General features: G+C 39.6%; 1 protein-coding gene across 5 annotated transcripts in view; it reads right to left on the bottom strand.

Moving 5' to 3' along the window:
- Positions 1 to 20494, bottom strand: part of LOC129771009 (uncharacterized) — a 493902-nt gene that overhangs the window by 61787 nt on the left and 411621 nt on the right. For 4 of the 5 annotated variants that reach the window (XM_055774239.1, XM_055774237.1, XM_055774240.1 and 1 more), the window contains one exon: positions 7793 to 7822. The exons of the other annotated variant lie outside the window; for it this stretch is intronic. In XM_055774239.1, the coding sequence (XP_055630214.1) occupies positions 7793 to 7822 (30 nt within the window). The remainder of the gene's footprint in view (positions 1 to 7792; positions 7823 to 20494) is intronic. 5 annotated transcript variants of the gene reach the window in all.

Raw genomic sequence — 20494 nt, forward strand, 5'->3', positions numbered from 1 at the left:
TCACCGAAAATCGGGGGTTTTAACAAATTTGTTGGTGCCAAATATCTTAAAATTGCATTACTCGTCGAGATTTACCGTTCTCAATAATATTTCGGACACTTTGTTCTAATATCTTGAATTGCTTAATGCACTGATGATATAACTATAAAATTAATATCACCATTGCTTCTTTAGAGTAATCAGTTGGTTTCACTATCACTTCATTTGAGAATTAACTTAATTTAATGTAATAATTCACATAGTAGGAAAAAATCATCGTTATCAGGTTACTGTGATTGCTTGGTAAGTGTTCCGCAGTTGACCATAGAATATAATCAAGTGTAGTGTAATTTTCGTTCAAAAATTTTCAAAATTACAAAAGTATCCGAAATTTGAATTTAATTTGTCCGAAATTTTGTTTTTTTTTATAAATAGTGTCCGAAGTTTGATTCTTGTTCGCTTGATTCGAAAAGCATTTTATTCGATGATTTTTTAAGTTTTTAATCAAATATGTACCAAAGTAGAAAGCTTAAATGCATATTGAACTATTTTATTAAAAATATCAACCAAATAATACATGTGCATAAAGTTGAAATCTGTTTTCTGCATCATATGACTTAAGCGTCCGAAATATGATTGTTTTTGGCACTTGGTCGTTTTTCCGTCGAAAAGTCGATAACCTGTAAACCTCAACGTGTCATGCAGTTTTGAGACATTTGGCATCAATTTTTTTTAACCTCGATTTCTGGCGATTTTTAGGCTTTCAAAAAACTCTAATTTTAACGTCTGCGACACTAATAAATAAAGTTCGAATGAATTTTGCAGCATGTTCCGAATGAAAAATCGAGATAACTTTTTCTATTGGGACCCAAAACCATACGTTTCGTCTAGTATTCCGAAAAAAAGTCCCAGAGTGTCGATTTTTGATAACTTTTTTTTTCGAAATGACACTAGATCTCGATGTCTCATGCAATTTTAACCCTTTCCCGTACAACATTGAGTCTCACTCGTGGTTTAACGGGTTTTTATTTAACACCTTTCAATACCTTTCAGTAACTCAAATAAAGAACGTAAAATTTTCTTTCTCCAAGAAAATTGCTCTTCGAGCTCCCTAGAAACAGTAGGCGTGTTTGGTTTTGCTAGTTTGAATTTAGTCAAAGCAAAGATGGCGTCGAAACAGCACGTGCTTCGCGAACGCATTGTACGATTCTACGAAACCGCAATTCCAGCAAGGAAAACACGGTGGCACATTTTAAGGAAGAAAATGTACCTGTCAGTTCGGTATATCGTATCCTGGGTTCCCTGAACATAGAGCAAAAGGTCGGCGGTGGTCGTCCGGTGACGATAATGACGAAGCAGAGGAAGACATCGTTAAAGAAGCTGTTTAACAACAAGGACGCAACCAGCCTGCGTGACGCCGGTCGGAAATATGGCTGCTCCCACGTATTGATCCATCGGACCCTCAAGATGGAAGGAATCGTCTGCAGGAAGAAGACGACGTCGTCGGAGTACACGGAGGAGCAGATTGAGACGGTTAAATCACAGTGTGTCGGTGGATGACCAAAAAATACCGCGGGACGTCTTTCGTTCTGGACGACGAAAGTTATTTTCCGCTGTCCAAAACGCATATTCCAGGAAATGATAATTACTACTCCAGCGACAAGTCATCCACACCGCCTGAAGTGAAATACAGGTTCAAGCACAAGTTTGAAAAAAAGGTTATGTTATACATAGCCATTTCCGACCGGTGCATTTCAAAGCCTTGGTTTAAGCCGAGCGGTCTGGCAATCAACCAACAAATCTATCGAGAAGAGTGCCTCGATAAAATCCTGCTGCCGTTCCTGAACGAGCATCACGCGGATGGGAAGTACGTCTTCTGGGCGGACAAGGCGTCTTCCCATTACGCCAAGAAGACGCTGGCGTATCTTGAGGAGAAAAAGATACCGTTCGTGCCGAAAGATCGTAACCCAACAAACTTGCCCCAGTGCCGCCCAATAGAGGATTTCTTTGGCTCACTCAGTGCCCTAGTGTATAAAAACAATTGGAGGGCCAAGGACACGAAGCAACTGACTACAAGAATCCGGAATTGTATCCGGAAAATGAACGTAAGTGCCGTACAACGTTCTTGTGAGAGCATCGCGACAAAGTTACGTCGAACAGCAGACCACGGCCCTTACTCAAACATTCACTGACATTTTTTTGAAGAAAATACATTATGTTATTAAAAAATACTGAAATCGATGAAAAAAAAATTTTTTTATATGCGATTGAAAAAATTCTCATTTTTTATTTAACACCCGTTACTTGCATAACATAGGGTGCTAGAACGCTCAGCAGAGTAGTAAAATCACTTGATATGTGACGTATTAAATAATACGGGAATGGGTTAAGACATTTGGCATCAAAATTTTACTAACCGTAGTATATGGGGGGAAAATGAAAACCCAAACACAAAACATGCAGGAAAAAATGAAAGAATCCGAATGCTTATAACTCGAACATTTCTTACTGGATCGGAAAGATGTTTGCATCAATTGATAGGGAATATTTCTACGCTCCTATCGCAATTAATAAAATATTATTTTTCATTAGATAAACAATTGAATAACCGTGAAATATTAAACGTTATCTAAACGCCCTGACTGCCTCATTTTGATTGGCCCGATCTATGGTTTCCCTAACACAGCCATCAAAACCAAGCAGCCTTGGGGAAATCGGCATTGCAAATACATGAAAGTCGGGGGTATTTTTGTTCCGACTGAAATGTGTTTCTCCAACACAGACTTTATGACCAAGGTGTCTGAAGAAATTGGCATTAAAAATTCATGCAAGTCGGGGGCATTTTTGTTCCGACTGAAATGTGTTTGTTTAACACAGACTTCAAAACCAAGATGTCTGGGGAAATCGGCTCAGCAAATAAATGCAAACTGTGAGTATATTTGTACTCGCTTGCCTTTGTGCAAACTGGAATATGTTTCCTTAAAACGGTTTTCCGGGGGTACATCTGCGATCGCATGTTTTTTCTTGCACTCCGAAAAGTGTTTTCCTAACACGAATTACAAAAGCGGGTACGAACACCACGCTTTGGCTCGGTTATTCAAGATTGCATTGAAGGATATGCCTTCACATCTTCTGCTCACTGAATTCCTACGCATACCATTTGATGATTAGGCAAGATGTTGATAACCAATTGCTGCGATGACGCCTATTGATTAAAAAATATGCGTTCGACGTACATGTCAAAATCGAAATTGTGTGCCTAAAGTTCATCAAATCAAGGAAGGAAGGAAGGTATTGTATTATAGAGACTTTAAACTTTTGCAGTTCATTCGTCTCTAGCCTTGAGAAAGGCCCTTTGAAAACTCTACTCTACTCTACTCCAGCGCTACCACCTCCGCCCTCTTGCCTTAAGAAAGGCACTCGATCCCTCGCCGTCCAGCTCGTCCAGCAACGATGTTGTCCAGTCGGTGTACACACAAAGAATGTGATCAAATCAAGCAAATTCGCGATTCGAGAAATACGTACTCTTGAGAGATACAAACTTCAGAAGGAAACGTAAAATAAAATAATCGTTTGATTAAAAAAATTCTTCCGTTCACATATTTTGTCCTAGGCATCATACCAAACGTAAAAGGACTGTCATTCAATTTACTTGGAACGAAGAACATAATCTATCACAATGAATGAATTGACCTTATTATACAATCTTTTTAACTCACGAAGCAAATATATTGAATTCGGGAATTGTTTCATTCAATCAAAAATTTAATCAATACAAACAAATGATTGCTACGCTAAGGTAGTTCCACGGCAACGTTGCGGTTATATCATAGATATAACCCACCCATTTTTTGCATTACTCGTCGAGATTTACCGTTCTGAATCATATTTTGGACAAAATCATATTTCGGACCCTTTGTTTGTGATTTTTCGATTTTTAAAAAACTCAAACTTTGACCGCTTTGCGCCACTCTCCCTTAAGTCTGATTGAGCTGATATTTTGCATAGGGTATTTTTTTGAGGTGGTAAATATTTTTTACAGGGTAATTTTTTGGAATTTTAGGGTCAATTTTTTTCCATACATTCATCGGCACCCTAGGCTATGTGGATAACGTAGTCGTGTAAACCATCCTTGCATTCCAGCTGGCCTTGGATCGATCCTCACTAGCATCGTTTGGACTATTTTTTTTTGGGTACAATCCCGAGCTGACGTTCAGTCTGAGAGAAAAAGAGGTCTGCTCCCATACATACGAACATTTTAAAACTTTTGAAACAGGTACTTTTATTTGTTCATTTCACCTTTCAGCACACGAAAAAGCATTTTTTCTGCCGAAGATAATATTTTTTCTGCCAACGCTAGTTTGGGTGTAGCAACGTATAAATGGGCCTTTACCCGCCAAGCCTTTTCCAAGCGATTACATGCGTTGGGAATGTTTCAAAAGTATGGGACTCACGATTTGAAATGAGTAATGCGTTGTTTTTTTGTCTGTGACAACTGCTCAATTGGTTAAAATGGTACCTAGGGTCTTCTTCATCGCATCGTGACGGGTGATGAAACATGGATTTGTTACAGCAATCCAAAGATGGAGAAAGTCATGGGACCGCCCGGTCATGTCGTCGGCTCGTCCAAATATGACTGCTGCGAAGGTTATGCTGTGTATTCGGAGGGACCAGATCGGTGTTCACTGAGGAACGGTACCCGAATATTCCCCAGATATTGCACCGTCCAATTATTATTTGTTCCGTTCGATGATACATGGTCTGGTTGATCACCAGTTCCGGTTACCTGAAGACCTCAATTAATAACTAGATTCGTGGTCTCACAAGACGAAAACTTTTACCGTAACAATAATCGAGCTTAACAATATTATAATTATTAACCATATATTAACCATTTATGTGTAACAATTTTTCTGAAATAAAGTATAGAGCGTAAATTTTTTGCTCACCGAGAGAATTTCTCTCTGGGCTTCCTAGGAACGGACTGCTCGTTTCTTTTCGCTCAGGTGCTGTCAGTTCGATCAAAGATGGCGTCGAAACAACAAGCACTCCGCAAGCGTGTTGAAAGTCAAGAAAAAAAGTTTGCAGTGGGCCACGGGACGAAAATGTGCCGGTGAGCACTGTTTACCGGATCCTGACATCCCGGAACGTCGAGCGGAAGACCGGTAGTGCTCGTCCGGCGAAGGTCATGATGAAAAAGAAGAGGGAATTTCTGAAAATTCTGTTCAACGACAAGGACGGTACGAGCTTGCGCGACGCAGGTCGAAAATTTCGCTGCTCTTATTCCTACATCCACAAAACCTTCAAGGAGGAGGGCACTGACAGAAGAAGACTAGGTCCCCAGAGTACACGGACGAGCAGATAGCGACCGTGAAATCTCAGTGGCGCTGGATGACGAAGACTTATCGCAGGACGTTGTTCGTACTAGACGACGAGAGTTATTTTCCGTTGTCAAAGTCCCATATTCCCGGCAATAACCGGTACTACACCAGCGACAAGGCGTCCACACCCAGGGGGTTAAGTACCAAGAAAGAGAAGAAAGTAATGCTGTACATTGCAATTTCCAACAAAGGGATTTCAAATCCCTGGTTTAACAAGCCGAACGGACTTGTCATCAACCAGAAGGTGTACCAGGAGGAGTGTCTGGAGAAGATTCTGCATCATTCTGATGGGACGTACGTCTTCTGACCGGACAAGGCGTCTTACCATTACGCCAAGAATACGTTGGCGTACTTTGAGGAAAAACAGATACCGTACGGACCCAAGGAGCGGAACCCGACCAACTTGTCCCAGTGCCATCCGATCGAGGATTTTTTTGGCTCCCTCAGTGCTCTGGTGTACAAGAATAATTGGCGGGCCACGGACACCAAGCAGCTTACCACGAGGATCCGGAATTGCATCCATAAGATGGATGTCAGTGCCATCCAGCGCTCTTGTGAGAGCATTTCCATCAAGTTGTGCCTTACGGCTGAGCACGGCCCCTTTGCCAACATTCACTGACTTTTTTTTGAAGAACAACCGTTATGTTTTTAATAAAAAAATACTAAAATGCTTGGAGTATTTGTTTTCTGTTTTTACTATATCACTGAAGGAATTCTAATTTTTTATTGAACACCCGTTACTTTATAAGCTGATACAGACACTTGAATTTATTGGAGAAATCTAAGATTAATTTGCGACACATATCGATTATTTGGGGAATCAAAAATGCAGTTTTTGGCATGTACAATTTTGTGGATTAGGAATAATATAACAGTATTTTGTTTTCAATCACTTCATTACACTAATGCTGTATACAATGTTGCATCTATAACACTTTACACTTAATGTTAAGCCAGATTATCGCAAATCCACCAATCTCAATAAAAGCACGAATATATCCGACCGCGGCGAACATTCGTAATGTCACTAATCAGTGTCAAAAAAGGCCAACACGGAAAGACGAATGGTAGCCATCAGGCTTTCTCATTGTAAGTAATCCCCGGGATTGTCTCAATGATCCGATCGAGTGGCCACTGTATCGCGAGACAGGATGCCGAATGCCTTCGGGGGGATTGCGTGGGAAAAAGCCATTTTTTTCAGGATCATTAACCAAATTCCGAGAATCAATTTGCGTGAGGACGGTTCTGGTGTATTTCGGCCTACGTCTCCACTCTGAATTTACATATTAGCATTTCCTTTCTTTTTCTTGTCGAGTGGCTTCCTGTTTTATTTGAGATCTTCCCAGGAAAAATGTTCGCCACTGTGGTGTTGGCTGCAAGATTAATAGGGAGGAAGTATGATAATTCATCCGGGATGTCCGTCCAATAAAGATGGTTGGACGAAAGGTGAGCCTAAAACGGGTCCGTTTGTTTAGGGTTTGTTCCAGGCCCCGAATCAAAATGTGCGTTTGGAGGTCGAACCGGAAACAAATGAAGCCAATTTGTGGGGCACGTGGTTTGATGGGAATGGATGGAATTTTAAGGGTTATTAATTGTTTAGGAAGGTTTATAGTTTTGCCGTGGTCCGAGTCGGTTCTACAAGTTCGGTTCTGATAATTCAATCCAAAATGTCTTGGTTGACTGAAACATGCATCCAAAAATCGCACCGTCCAATCATCATCACATATTAAAGATTGCCGAACTCGATCGCATGAATCAATGATTATTTTCCGTCCGACCAAAGTTAATCCTTTTTGAGTGGCTGGATGAGTCCCGCGCTCTGACACTCTGAAAATCGGCAGGAAATTAAATCCATGATTCGACCTGTCCACTAGTCGTTAGTGGGTTAAAAAAAATCCCTGGGAACTAATAAAACCGAAATGAATTCAATGACTGCTCACTTCACATCCACACGCACACATACACACACATACTCATCGACTTTTTATCAGCCGAGATTTTCATAAATCACTTTGAATTTCCATTTTCCCACGGCCTCGTCTGCATGCATTTTCAGGCTGCCGGGGGTGGCAAAAACGCCAAGTGGAGAAGTGGGATTTATGGTTTGAAGTGATATTATTCACTCGAACCTGGATTGAGGCGAGAAGAAGCATTTGCGAGAGAGATAGATTTAATAGAATAAAAAAAAAGTATATTTCGCTACAATCTATATAGTTGAACGTTTTGCAGAGTGTGGAGAAGGGCCGAAAGAGGGTTGCGAAATGGGGGGCGGGATGCTGGTTTTTAAAGTGAGATCCTTTTTTTCTCATTCGTACCAATGGTTTGGACACGAGCGGTTGTTGCTAGGTCGCTACGGGGTATACTCAGATAGAATACAGGTAAAAATGGAAAAGTGCGAGAAATACGGCTAGAATACAGCTAATAAAATTTACCGTGGATTTCCACTTCGGATTCGTACTGTCCTGTTTTGTTTTGTTTCGGTCGGTTCGAAGGGTTTGTTTATATATTTGGTTTGTTGGAGAGGCGAGAGAAAACGAACGATACAAAGTGAGGACAATAATGGAAACTCGTTGGTTTTAATTAAATATACTTTGCTACGCTTTTGCTACACTCTACAGTTGAACATTTCGCTACTGTGAAGGGGAGGGGATTATCTACACAATGGGGAAATTAACTAACATCGATTTTCCTCGCCTGTGGCGAGAAGAAGCAAACGAAACAGAAAAAAAAAACTATTTATTCCCATCGCCAATTGGTCTCTAGTTCAGTGCATTGCCATTCTGGATAATCCGATTAGAGTCAATGTCGGTATTGGACGTAATCTGTGGGAGCTGGCACCCTGTGGAAAAATTCTACTGCGTTCCCTTAAAAGGAAACCGTTTCAAGATGTACGCCTAACGACCTTCCCCAGTCCAACTCTCTAATTAATCTCGAAACGTTCGAGCATCCATGCCCTTATCCAATCAGCGGTCAAACGAAAGAGGAACTCAATTCCCAGCTAGGAAGTAATCAATCTTTCACTAGTGTCTGACGCCCTGATATAAACGGTGTTGTTTTTGTTGAGTTTACGTTGAGACTGCGGAAGAAGGACACAGATAAAATCGTACATTCCCTATCGTTACGTGACCAGGATTGATTGAATTTTATCGCAATTTCAGCAATTGTTGGGAGTAACGATACCCCATCCGCTTCGATTTATCACTCAATTTAGTGTGCTGAAGCTTTCCTTTTGATCAATGTTTTCGTTTCAGTTTCCCAGGCGATAAGAAGATATATGTTTTCGAAACAGTGCATCTCTCGTAACGTTAAATTATTGTTGGAGGCTTTGATACATAGGGTGTCTCACAGAGCAGGTGATCGATTTCGGATTGGTGACGTCTGTGAGTGAATGCCTGAGGTATATTGTGCAACAGTCCGACTTATTGCCACAAGAGTTTTCATGTCCGATTGCTTTAGAACAGGGATTCTCAAACTATTTTGGGCAATAGACCCCTTTTTCAGAATGGAGTGATACCTCAGACCCCCATAGCCAAACTTCTTCAAGCATATGAAATACTTAACAACTGAAAACTTTTGCTGTTCATTAACCCTTTAGAAGACCGTGAAAACTAGGCGAGGAATCGACTCAAGTTTCAGAGAACATAAACATTTGATAAAAAATAAACTATTGAAACAGATGACAAAATGTAGCGATATAGTTGCCACTGCCGGTCAACCCCAAGAACACTATTTGTCGTTGCTCACAGCTCACTTTATTGCGCATTTGGTTATGCAAAAATTAAAACAACATTTCTAGTGGAGCGAAATTTTGACGTAGAACTACGTCTTTCATGAAGGGTGCCAAATCAGAAAACAGGTCACGTTTTTATGAAATAAAGTTAACGTTAATACCTTTTTTTGCCGTGACCGGATTTTGGCGATTTACATACTAAACGAATCGGAAATTCCCTAAGATTTGTTTAATATGCTATACATTAGAATCCCTTGGTTTGTAAATGGTTCAAATTCATGAAAACTTTAAGCGTTTCAATTTTCCCATAGATTTGTTCTGTCCATTTGTGTGCTTTCCCGAACAGAGCTGTCAATAACGAGCAACTTATCGACGACCAACGAAGGGGAAATCGTAGGATTTGAAGTCTCCGTGAACAAAGGAAAAGAAGAAGAATGAAGGGGAATACTTGCCTAGAGTATAAACAGTGGATCTCGCTGAGGCAAACTTTCATTCGGCATCGGACTGTTGAGCAATCCAGTTCACTTTGCTTTCGCTGCGCTTCGATCTAAGATTGGACCCCACCAGTGGTAATCCAACTTGGAAATCGTCGTTTGTTTTTTCTGTTCGTTTTTCGCGTTATTCGTATCGTGTGGTCTTCTTTCCGCGACACAAATTGGACTCTTCGCGTAGTGTGCGATGAGCAAGAAGAAGAGGAAGGCAGGCTCGAGCCCTGCAAAAAACGAACGCATTGCTAGGGGCAATAAAATTACGAGGTAAGCGTCATCTAATGATGCACGGGGTGTTGGTGCAGTGAAAAGCGCTCGCACTGAACCGAGCCTTCGCGAATGTGACACCGCACCGAACAACAGCGAAGTAGGCGATTTCGGCGCGTCGATCGAAAATGTAAACGCCGTTACCCAGGTAGTAACCAAAATCAAGCTCCCCCGCTGGTGGTGTGAAGGCGGTCGCTCTTGACAAACTCATCAGCGAATTCGCATCGATGGCTGTTACAGCAGAGTACAAACTGTGTGGCATGATTCAGCCTTTTTCCAAGCAGTTAACATTGTTTGTTTTCCGTCATCATAAGGGCTTCTTTTGTGCCTTTGAGAATGCATCAATGCATTAAACTGACATTATGGCGTAGCAGGCGTTAAGGTTGTGCTTCAAAAAAATATTTGGGGAATACCAAGCAGATTGAATGTCTTAAGACTGATTTAGACGATGCCAGTCAGCGCTCTAGTTGAAGTATCCAGTGAATAGAGAATAGACACTCTGTTCAAGTTAGAGGCCAATTACTTGTTCGATACTGGTACAAGTAACTTGGACAGAGTGTCTGTTCTACGTTCACTGGATACCTCAACTAGAGCGCTGACTGGCATCGTCTAAATCAGCCTTTACTGAAATGTTATTTGTTATTTAGGTTCGCGTGCCAGTCACAAAACTGCCTTCAACTAGAATGGCATTTGCGCTAATATTGATCATAATGAAGCATTGGTACTGTTTTCGAGGTTGTTGATATTAACAAAAAGAGTTTATTTCGCTTGTTTAGTCACCTAGAAAGTAAATGTCGTTCTGGAATTTTGTATGTCATTAGGTTTCGCTTGCCAGTAGCAAAAATTCCTCCACTAAGGGTGATAGCTGCGCTTCTCTCGAGCATGAGAAAGTAATGAAACTTTTTTTCGAGGCCAGTAATATTAACACATGCGTTTCTTCTGAGAATAGCGCAAAATGATGAGAAGTGTTTATATTCCTAGTAGTTTCAAGCCATCAATGTATGGCTCTGTATACATGCTATGGTGAACGCTTGTTTGGCGCTTGGTGTACGTTGTACGAACGATGGCTAGAGGTGCGATTCCTTTGAGGCAATACTAATTAACATGTAGCATGATATTTGATACTTGCAAGTGTTATCTTTGTTGTTGTTTCCATGCGGTGCCAAAGATATATTGATGTAGTTATGTGGTGCTGGTGTAACATGTATATAATCGATTGTAGCCGAGTCTATGTCAATTGCGAAAAAGGCTACCGGAATAGCGATCGAGGTAAATTTTCAATGCATTGACATGAATTAAATTGCGACATACGATCAGCTAGTGTATTGTTTTGCGAGGGCAAGAATGAATCATCAATCAATTATCATCAATTGATTCTACAATGAAAGAAACATTTCAGAGATTATTTTACTAAGCAGTTGTTTCGAAAATTTCACAGCATTATAGAATAATATCCGAAGGTATAAACAAGCGACTTATATAAAATAACAGCGTAGTTCTACGTCAACAATGCGGTCGTATCTTTGACACAACCTCCTATAACTTTTTTTATATATGTTTTCTGCATAAAAAACTCGCAAATTAATACCGTAATTTTTTAGAAGCTCTAAAAAAATTGGAGTATTGCCAGATACCTTCAGAAGTGTTTGGTTAAGCAAAATATTGAAATAATAATATTGTAGGGTGTAATATAGTTCACACGGCCTTATTAAGGCTTAAGTGTCCTGACAAAATAAATAGACATAAAATTCGGTGAATATCAAGTGTAACAGTTATTAATACAAATTAATCACAAATACAAATTGCTTGCAAATATCTAAAAAAAAAATCGTGAAGTAAAGATAAAAACCATCAAAAATTCAGTGTCATGGAAGAACCTGGTGATTTTCTACCAATCTATCAAAATCTGGTTCAATATTGGTGAGTTGAACCCCTAAATCTCCTCGTTCGTTGATTTTCCCATAGTTTTTTTTGTTTCGTCAAAATGTTTGTAAACACACTGCAGCCTTTTTCGACAAGGTATGAAGATGGAAAATCGATAATATATTATTCAACAATGTTCCACCGCACTGTATTTCAATGTCGCGTTGCAACCAGAACTTCTGATAGCATTAGTTGAGCTTCTGCTTAAGCTCCTCATATGTGCAGAAGGTAATGAACTCTTCTTGCATCGACGACATTGACTTCTTCCATGGTTGTGATACTGTAGAGATTTTATTTGTAAATTTAGGATATCCTCAATCCTCTTAGTAAAATCGAGTAAAACGAGTTTCCTAGAGTTATTAAAGAAAATAGAAAAATGTTAAAACATGTTTTGGTATCTACTCTGTTACTTTTTCATAAACAGCAGAAAAGTATGATTAGGCTACGCGCGTAGGTAATCAAGCATTTTGTAAAGTCTTTTTCAATCACTTCACTTCATTTCACTTTATTTTGCTATGTAATCACTTTGTAATTTCTTTAATAAAATTAACAGAAGAGTGTATTATCAATCAAGCTCCAATGAAGCTTCACAAAGCGAGCTCACAATATGCACAAAGAAAACTGTACAGTACTAAGCTTGGCTTCGCATGGACTTTGACTTAGGATTACGGCATTTTTATCCCGAATGTATGTTAAAAGCATCAAAAACAAGAGGTTACGTTGGAGGTGCAAGGTTTTGAGCGTTAATAACTCTTTGCCGGCTGAACGAAGTGGCATGATAATCACTTCATTCAAAAGCTAAAATGTCTACGAGCTATGTTTTGTTCATGTGCAAGCCTGTTATACAGTAAAATATCAGGAGTATGGATGGACTTGAATTTGATCATGACTGTTTCCTATTAAATCGAGTAATGTGTGAAATATAGCACAGCTCGAAACGTGCGTGAAAGACTTGTTCGCTCAAACACATTATCGCACGAACTTGATCACGTTTTGTTTTACAGGCAAACCTGTTTTTGTGCGGTCCCTTTTTTGCGTGATTCCTCGTTTATGCGACACTTTTTGTGCGATTTTATTACGACATCGAATCTTGAATCACACAAACTAATCGCACAAATAATAATATCCCAGCTGAACAGTTACACAAATGAGAAATCGCACAGAAAGCAACCGCACAAAAACAGATTTGCCTGTACTTCACGTCCGAACTTGTATAAATAATATTAGGTTGGGGATAAAGAAATGAGGGGCTTAAAATTCAAGGAGTGTAAGTGACTTGATCGATTTCTCTTCATCAACTTTTTCTTTTTTTTAATAACTCAGCGCACAAAAACGTTTAAATTTTATTTTGCTATAGAAACTAATAATTGAGGTTCTAACTTATCGTCCACATTGTCAAATAAGTTGGTAATGTGTTGCAGTGAATTTGTGAGTCTTACACATCTTACACACCTTGCATTCTAAGCCTCTCAACTTTTTATTTTCTCGGTATATGGCTGTAGTGTTTGATATCTCGTATAGTATCGATCAAACAATTTTAATTCACACTAAAAAAATCTTTTGCTGTGTTTTGTTTGTTCCATTTAGTAGTGAGTTGCAGGGTGTTTACAATGAAACTCAACAAGGAGAATATTCGGTACATTTTACAGTTTTTATGTTTATGGTGCTAATTACGTGCAATTTTGATTACGTTCAGGCATTTTTGATGTTTGATGTCACACAGGCAAACCTGTCGTCGAAGTTGTCGATAAAATCTCAGAAAAAAAACCGAAATTGATATGATATTAGTCCTAGCATCGCGCAGGAGCTGAAAATCGACCATGAAACAGTTTTACACCATTTGCGCAGAGCTGGATTCACAAAGATGCTCGGTTTTTAGGTGCCACACCAATTAACACCAAAAAATACGATGGATCAAATTTCCATCTGCCAAAGTCTTGGCCAAACGGAATAAAATCGACCCATTTCTTAAACGGATAGTGAATGGTGACGAAACATACGACAATAGTATGCGAAAACGATTGTGGTCAAAGCATGGTGAAGCAGCTCAAACGGTGGCCAAACCAGGGTTAGGAAGGTTTTACTGTGTATTCGGTGGGACTTGAAGAGAATCATATTTTTATGAGTTACTTTCGTATGGCCAAGTACTGAATTTAGATCTCTACTCTCAACATCTGGACTGTTTGAAGCTAGCGATTGATCAGAAACTGCCAAAATTGGCCAACAGAAGAGGTCACTATAGGCATGTGTGGCAAGACCACACATGCCTATAGTGACACGCCAAAAACCCCGGGAGGTTGGTTGGGAAGTAATAATGCACCCAGTCCGAATCTGGTACCAAGTGATTACCATCAATGGGATTCAAGATAAGATTGTAAAAATCGATCACTATAGTTTTTCGTCATCGAGAACCAAAACTTCCATGAATGTCTCTCTCATAGAAGTCTTGGGTCTTCATTACCTTCACCTTTAAAATGGCAACAAAATATACAACAAACCGGTGCATATTTGACCTAAATCGGACAATCCTAAATATCTCAAATGAAGTTTTGAATTTTACGCAAAAATAATGGAATATTAGTCATTCTTATAACAAGTGGATTCACGTAATACAACTTAGACAGTATCTTGAAAGTTTCAAATGAGAATTTGTGTTGATTAATAGGAGTCGATTCTTAAACCTCGTCGACCCCCAACATCAATTTTCGTTTGTGTCGACCCCTGGGAAACCAAGATCGACCACTTTGAGAAATCCTGCTTTAGAAGAACTACCTGGAAAAAATGTTGAAAAATGTTTCTAGAATAGACTGACAAGAAACCAGAAGACAGTCAGTATAAAAAAAAAAAAAAAAAATATCGTTCTGGTGAAGAAACGAGGAACTGGCGACACTGTTGGCTCGTATAGACCGATTTCGCTTTTGAATTTCGACTACAAACTCCTCTCCCGTATTTTGAAGACACGTCTGGAGAATGTAATGATAACACATCAAATTCTGAGCAAATCTCAAAAATGCTCGAACGCACACAACAACATATTTCAAGCCAATCTGGCTCTGAAGGATAGAATCGCACAGCTGACCACGAGCAAACAGGTCGGCAAGTTGGTGTCGTTCGATTTGGATCATGCCTTCGATCGAGTAAGACACTCATTTCTTTTTGATAACATGCGTTCTCTCGGTATTAACAGCACATTCGTGGAATTGCTCTGCCGAATTATGACTCTATCCTCTTCCCGCCTATTAATAAATGGACATCTGAGTACATCGTTTCCCATCCAGCGATCGGTGAGGCAAGGAGACCCCATGTCCATGTATTTGTTTGTTCTATATTTACACCCTTTGTTGACATCGCTCGAACGTGTATGCGGCACCGATTTGATTGTGGCATATGCGGACGATATTAGCGTTATCGTCACATCTCGTAGCAAAATAGAGGAAATGCGAAATATATTTCGTCGTTTTGGGAGAGTTTCGGGAGCGGTACTCAACCTACACAAAACTACGTCCATTGATATCGGTTTCATCAATGGAAATCCGATTCAAGTAGATTGGTTAAAAACAGAAAACAACATCAAAATCCTGGGTGTGTATTTGCTAACTCGATACGACTTATGATCTCCCATAACTGGAATAAGTTGATGGGCACCATTGCGCATCATGTGCGGCTACACTCTATGCGCACCCTCACACTGCAACAGAAAGTGATTCTTCTCAACACCTTTATAACGGCGAAGATGTGGTATTAGTCATCAATTCTGCCACCTTACAATATACACATAGCAAAAATAACAGCTACTATGGGCATGCTCCTGTGGAGCAGACAGCCGGCTCGCGTCCTTATGCAGCTACTCGCGAGACCACGGGATCAAGGAGGATTAAATCTACAGCTACCGGTGCTGAAATCCAAAGCACTGTTGATCAATCGCCAACTTCAGGAGATCGATTCCACTCTCTATTATACTTCCTTCCTCAACCAAACAAATACCTGCCCTCCTCCAGCTGACCTTCCTTGCCTGAAAACAATCCTGCAAACATTACCACGTTTGCCTCCCGGAATCAAACGAAATCCTTCCTCCGGTCAAATCCATCGGTTTTTCATCGATCAGACAGCGAAGCCGAGAGTAGAGCTGCGCCATCCTACAATTAATTGGAAGCGTGTGTGGCTCAACATTGGAAGCAGAGAATTGACTTCATCCCAGCGTAGTAGTTGGTACCTGCTGGTAAATCAAAAAACAGGAAGTGGGTTATATCTATGGTATAACCGCAAGGGTGACGTAGGACTATCGTTGATTTAGAGATCATTTGTTTGAAGTTGAATCTAAATCCATTCTGAATGAATGAATAAATGAATATTTGGGAGACTTCGAAAACGAGAGCGTTACGTTGGAGGCACAAGGTTTTATGCATCCAATATAGGATACGAAAAACTTTGTTCTGAAGAATAATCTTCAGAAGCTAACCTGCTAACTGTACTTGATTGACAAATCACAAAGCCAAATGTATTTGATTAATGCTAACTCGATAACCATCTGTTAATAGCACTTGATTGAAACATATTTGGTCACAGTGTTACATGGATAGAATACATTCAAATAAACTCTTTCACATGAATGTATTTTTAAATTCCTAGAGGAACTGGCAGATTATTTTCCGGATCTTTTGGATGCTGAACGGCATCCAAACGGAAAGAACTCCGTTCGTGTATGTATGTGTACAGCGACTGCTTCGATGGTCACCTTCTCTTCTCCTGAAGGATCGGCTTCTCTGTGCTCCCTCACAGTTTCAAACAAACTGCTTGAGTTTCAGGGCAGATCTCGATCCTTCGCCGTCCAGCGCTCTCAGCAACGATGTTGTCTTATCGATATCCTCACGAAAAATGAATGCGTCTCACCACCAGAATATCGCTTAAGTATGTGCGTGATTGAATCGAGAGAAGGCGTGGTTTACGATGGCAATTTGGAAGGCAAACTAGAGGGGAATGAACTCTCTGAACTCGGAACTTTCGGCGACTGAGCAATAATCGATTGCGGGCGCATATAATATTGGATACGGAAATATCCTACTGATGGAAAAGAATAATCTTCAGAAGTTATCCTGTTAATTGCGATTATTGAAAATTGAAATGATTGAAAAATCACAAAACCGAATGTATTTGATCACAGTGTTACATGGATAGAAAACATTCAAATAAACTCTTTCACATGAATGTGTTTTTAAATTCCCAGAGGAACTGGCAGATTATTTTCCGGATCTTTCTCGATGCTGAATGGCATCCAAACGGAAAGAATTCCGCGCGTGTATGTGTGTGTGTGTTTGTAGCGGCTGCTTCGAGATCTTCCCGGGGAACCGTTTGTGGCATCACTCTCCTCCTGATGGATTCCCTTCTGGCCTAAGGTGCACAAACAGACTCTTGGTGACACCGTTCATCCGCGCTTTCATGATAAATGAAGAGCTTCACCACAACAGCGACAACATGCTCCAATCGCTGTTCAATTAGAACTGAGTGGATTTCCGAGCGGCGCTCGCTTATATACCGATTGGTGATTTCAATAGCATGTTTTGAAAGCAAATTTAATACTATTGAAACAAGTTTTTGGATCAGAAAGTAAGAAGTATAGAACGCGTAGACATTTTATCTTTTTTAGAAATGATGATGATGGTTCCACCTCTTTCCCCTACAAAGGCTTGAGCGGGACGAGTTATCTTATTGATAATAATTGAGTTACTGAGTTTATTACATCATACTAACCAGTAAGCACATTAAATTGAAAATAAAACGGACTGGTTATCCCGCAGACATAGATTACTAATCGATAGAACAATTTAAGCCTTTGTCTAAAGTATTCATTCCATGGCATGTCGAGAGAATTTCCAACCCGGGAAGACCCTAGACCGATCGGGAATTGAACCCAATGCCTATGTCAGTATTAGCCATGAATTTTCAAGGGAAATCCCGCTTTATCAGATCTCCGGCCACGGCCTGAAATTGCGATCGTTTCCGAGTTCTAGTAGCTGAGCAAACCCAAGCCTTATTCTAGCCGACACTTCAGGCCCATCACTTCACATATCTCAAGGCATGTCAAGAAAATTTCCAACCCGAAAAAATTCTTGACCGATCAGGAATTGAACCCAATACCTATGTCAGCATTAGCCTAGAATTTACAAAGGAATTCCCGCTTCACTGGATACCCGACAACGTCTGTTAATCGTTTTCGAGACCAGACAGCTGAGCAAACCTAAGCCTAATTTCAGCCGATACTTCAGGCCCTACATTCAACCTGGGGTATAAACGTGTCAACCTGAATCTGCAATAAGATCTGCCACAACACAGAAAAATCTTGTTATAATTATCTATTGAGAAGATGAACTTACAAGTATTCCGATTGAGCTATCCCTAGCTTACCTCTGGTTTCCACATTAAACCCATTTGAATGCTTTCATTAAAAAGAATTGTTTTTGCATATGTTCTATCTCAAGTTGTCTATGTGTGCTAACGCGCGCGGGCTCAAACTATTGAAGATTTCACAAATATTGTTTAAGTTAACCATCATCATTATAGTCTAAAGATAAGAAAATACAAATATCCGTTAAACTTCGTCATCTTACACACTAACATTAATTATATGCAGGGTCAAAAATCTAAATCATGCTTCAAAAACTCTTTACAAATACTACGGAATATTCGAAGGCTTGTTGCTGTCTTTGCTTCATTTGGTAATGTGTTATACAGGCGATATCCTTTATAAAAAAGTGAGTTTTGGGTACATGACATTCGAAAGTTCATGGTTCTGAGGTCACTTGCTTGCCTTGTGTTATATCGGTGCATATCTCTTCCGTACGTTATCGTGTTTTGTAAATAGTTCGGTGTCATGCCGCTAACCATCTTATATATGAACGTAAGAGTGCAATATTTGATACGCTGTCCCACTGACATCCATTGTAGGCATTCAAGCATAAATCTTCGTGGAGTAAATCGATCGCATCTCAATATCAAGCGCATGGCCTTGTTTTGAACAATTTGCATTCTATTCATTTGCCTCTTATTTGCGAGAAATAGCACAGATGCACAATAATCGAAATGTGGAGCGATCAATGCTTTGTAGATGGTAATTTTACTTTCAAAGGTCAAGAATCGATTAATTCTACAAAGCACTCCATATTTTTGAGCTGCCTTCTTTATAGTATAGTTTATATGTTCGTCGAAGCGCAGCGTTTCGTCAAGAATAACGCCAAGATATTTGATTGAAGTCGTTCTTTCCACAGTTTGCCCATCGATAGTTATACTAAGACTATCACTGTCAAGATTGCGTGTCGATACTACCATATACTTTGTTTTGCTAATGTTTAACTTAAGTTTTTTCCATCTCAACCATTCGTCTAAGTTTTGCAGTTCACGGTTCATCTTGACGAAGCAATCTTGCAATGTCTCAGCAACAATGAATATCAATGTGTCGTCAGCAAACAAGTTTACGTCACTGTCATTTAACACCTGTTTAATGTCATTAATATAAAGCAAGAAAAGCAGCGGCCCCAGAACACTTCCTTGAGGTACACCCAGATTCACTGGTCCCGCCGATGATTCACTGTCCCTGTAAATAGTGATTTGTGTTCGCCCGTTCAGGTAACTTTCAAACCAGTTCAATACAGGAAAGCAAATCAAGTAATTTCATTCGATCTACTGTTTCAAAAGCCCTCTTCAAGTCAATAAATACAGCCAATACTATTTTTTTCGTTTCGATAGCCTGTTTCCATTTCAGGAGTAATAAATTGAGAGCCGTTTCACAAGAGTGGTTTTTCCTGAACCCTGACTGTTCCTCAACCAGAATTCCATTTTTCGTTATATGTTCCAACAGTTGGTCTTTGATAACGATTTCGAGGATCTTTTCGTATAATGGCAACATATTCACTGGTCTCCGGTCTTCTGGCTTGGACGATTTCGGATTTTTTGGAATCGGTATAACAACAGATTTCTTCCAAGTATGAGGGCATTTGCCCCGAAGCATAGATTCATTTATTATATATAGTAGATTTTCTTTGATTAGATCAAATGCATCTACTAATACGGTTTTATTGATATTCTCAACACCTGCACAGTTTTTCAAATCCATTACTACCTTCCTAAGAGTTTCCATGTTGATAGTTTTAAAACATCTCAATTGTGAAGACAGGCCAGGGAAAACAAAATTCAGTCGATTTGATGGAGCTACATTACCATTGTGGATTTCTTCCACACTTGAAGTGAAAAAATTGTTGAGTTTCTCTGCTGTTATATTGTTATTTTACTTTTTACCGTCAAACTCAATGTCGATATCCTTGCTGCCGCCTGGATTACATAATGATTTGATTTTTTTCCATAGCTTCTTCGGATCATGCTGTATTGTATTTATCTCATTTTGGATGAATTTATTCTTGGAATGCTTAAGTTCACGTACATAAATATTTCTCCATATTCTGTACGTGCTCCAATTTCCAATAGTTTTTGTGCGTTTAGCTATTATTAAGTAATAATCTCTTCGTCTCTTTATGTTAGCCAACGTAGAGTTATACCAGGCTTTGTTACTAATATTTCTGAGTACTGGAACGGCAGTCTGACTACCGGCAATTATCTGTTTCATTGAAGAACAAAGCGCTTCTTCTAGATTTTTTGCAACATCATGAAGAGAGATTCGTTCTCCAATCGGAGTTATTTTGTTCTGTAAAACAGATTGCAATATTCGTTTTGAATAA

The sequence above is a fragment of the Toxorhynchites rutilus genome, chromosome 2 (genome assembly GCF_029784135.1).
Source record: "Toxorhynchites rutilus septentrionalis strain SRP chromosome 2, ASM2978413v1, whole genome shotgun sequence".
NCBI classification, from domain to species: domain Eukaryota; kingdom Metazoa; phylum Arthropoda; class Insecta; order Diptera; family Culicidae; genus Toxorhynchites; species Toxorhynchites rutilus.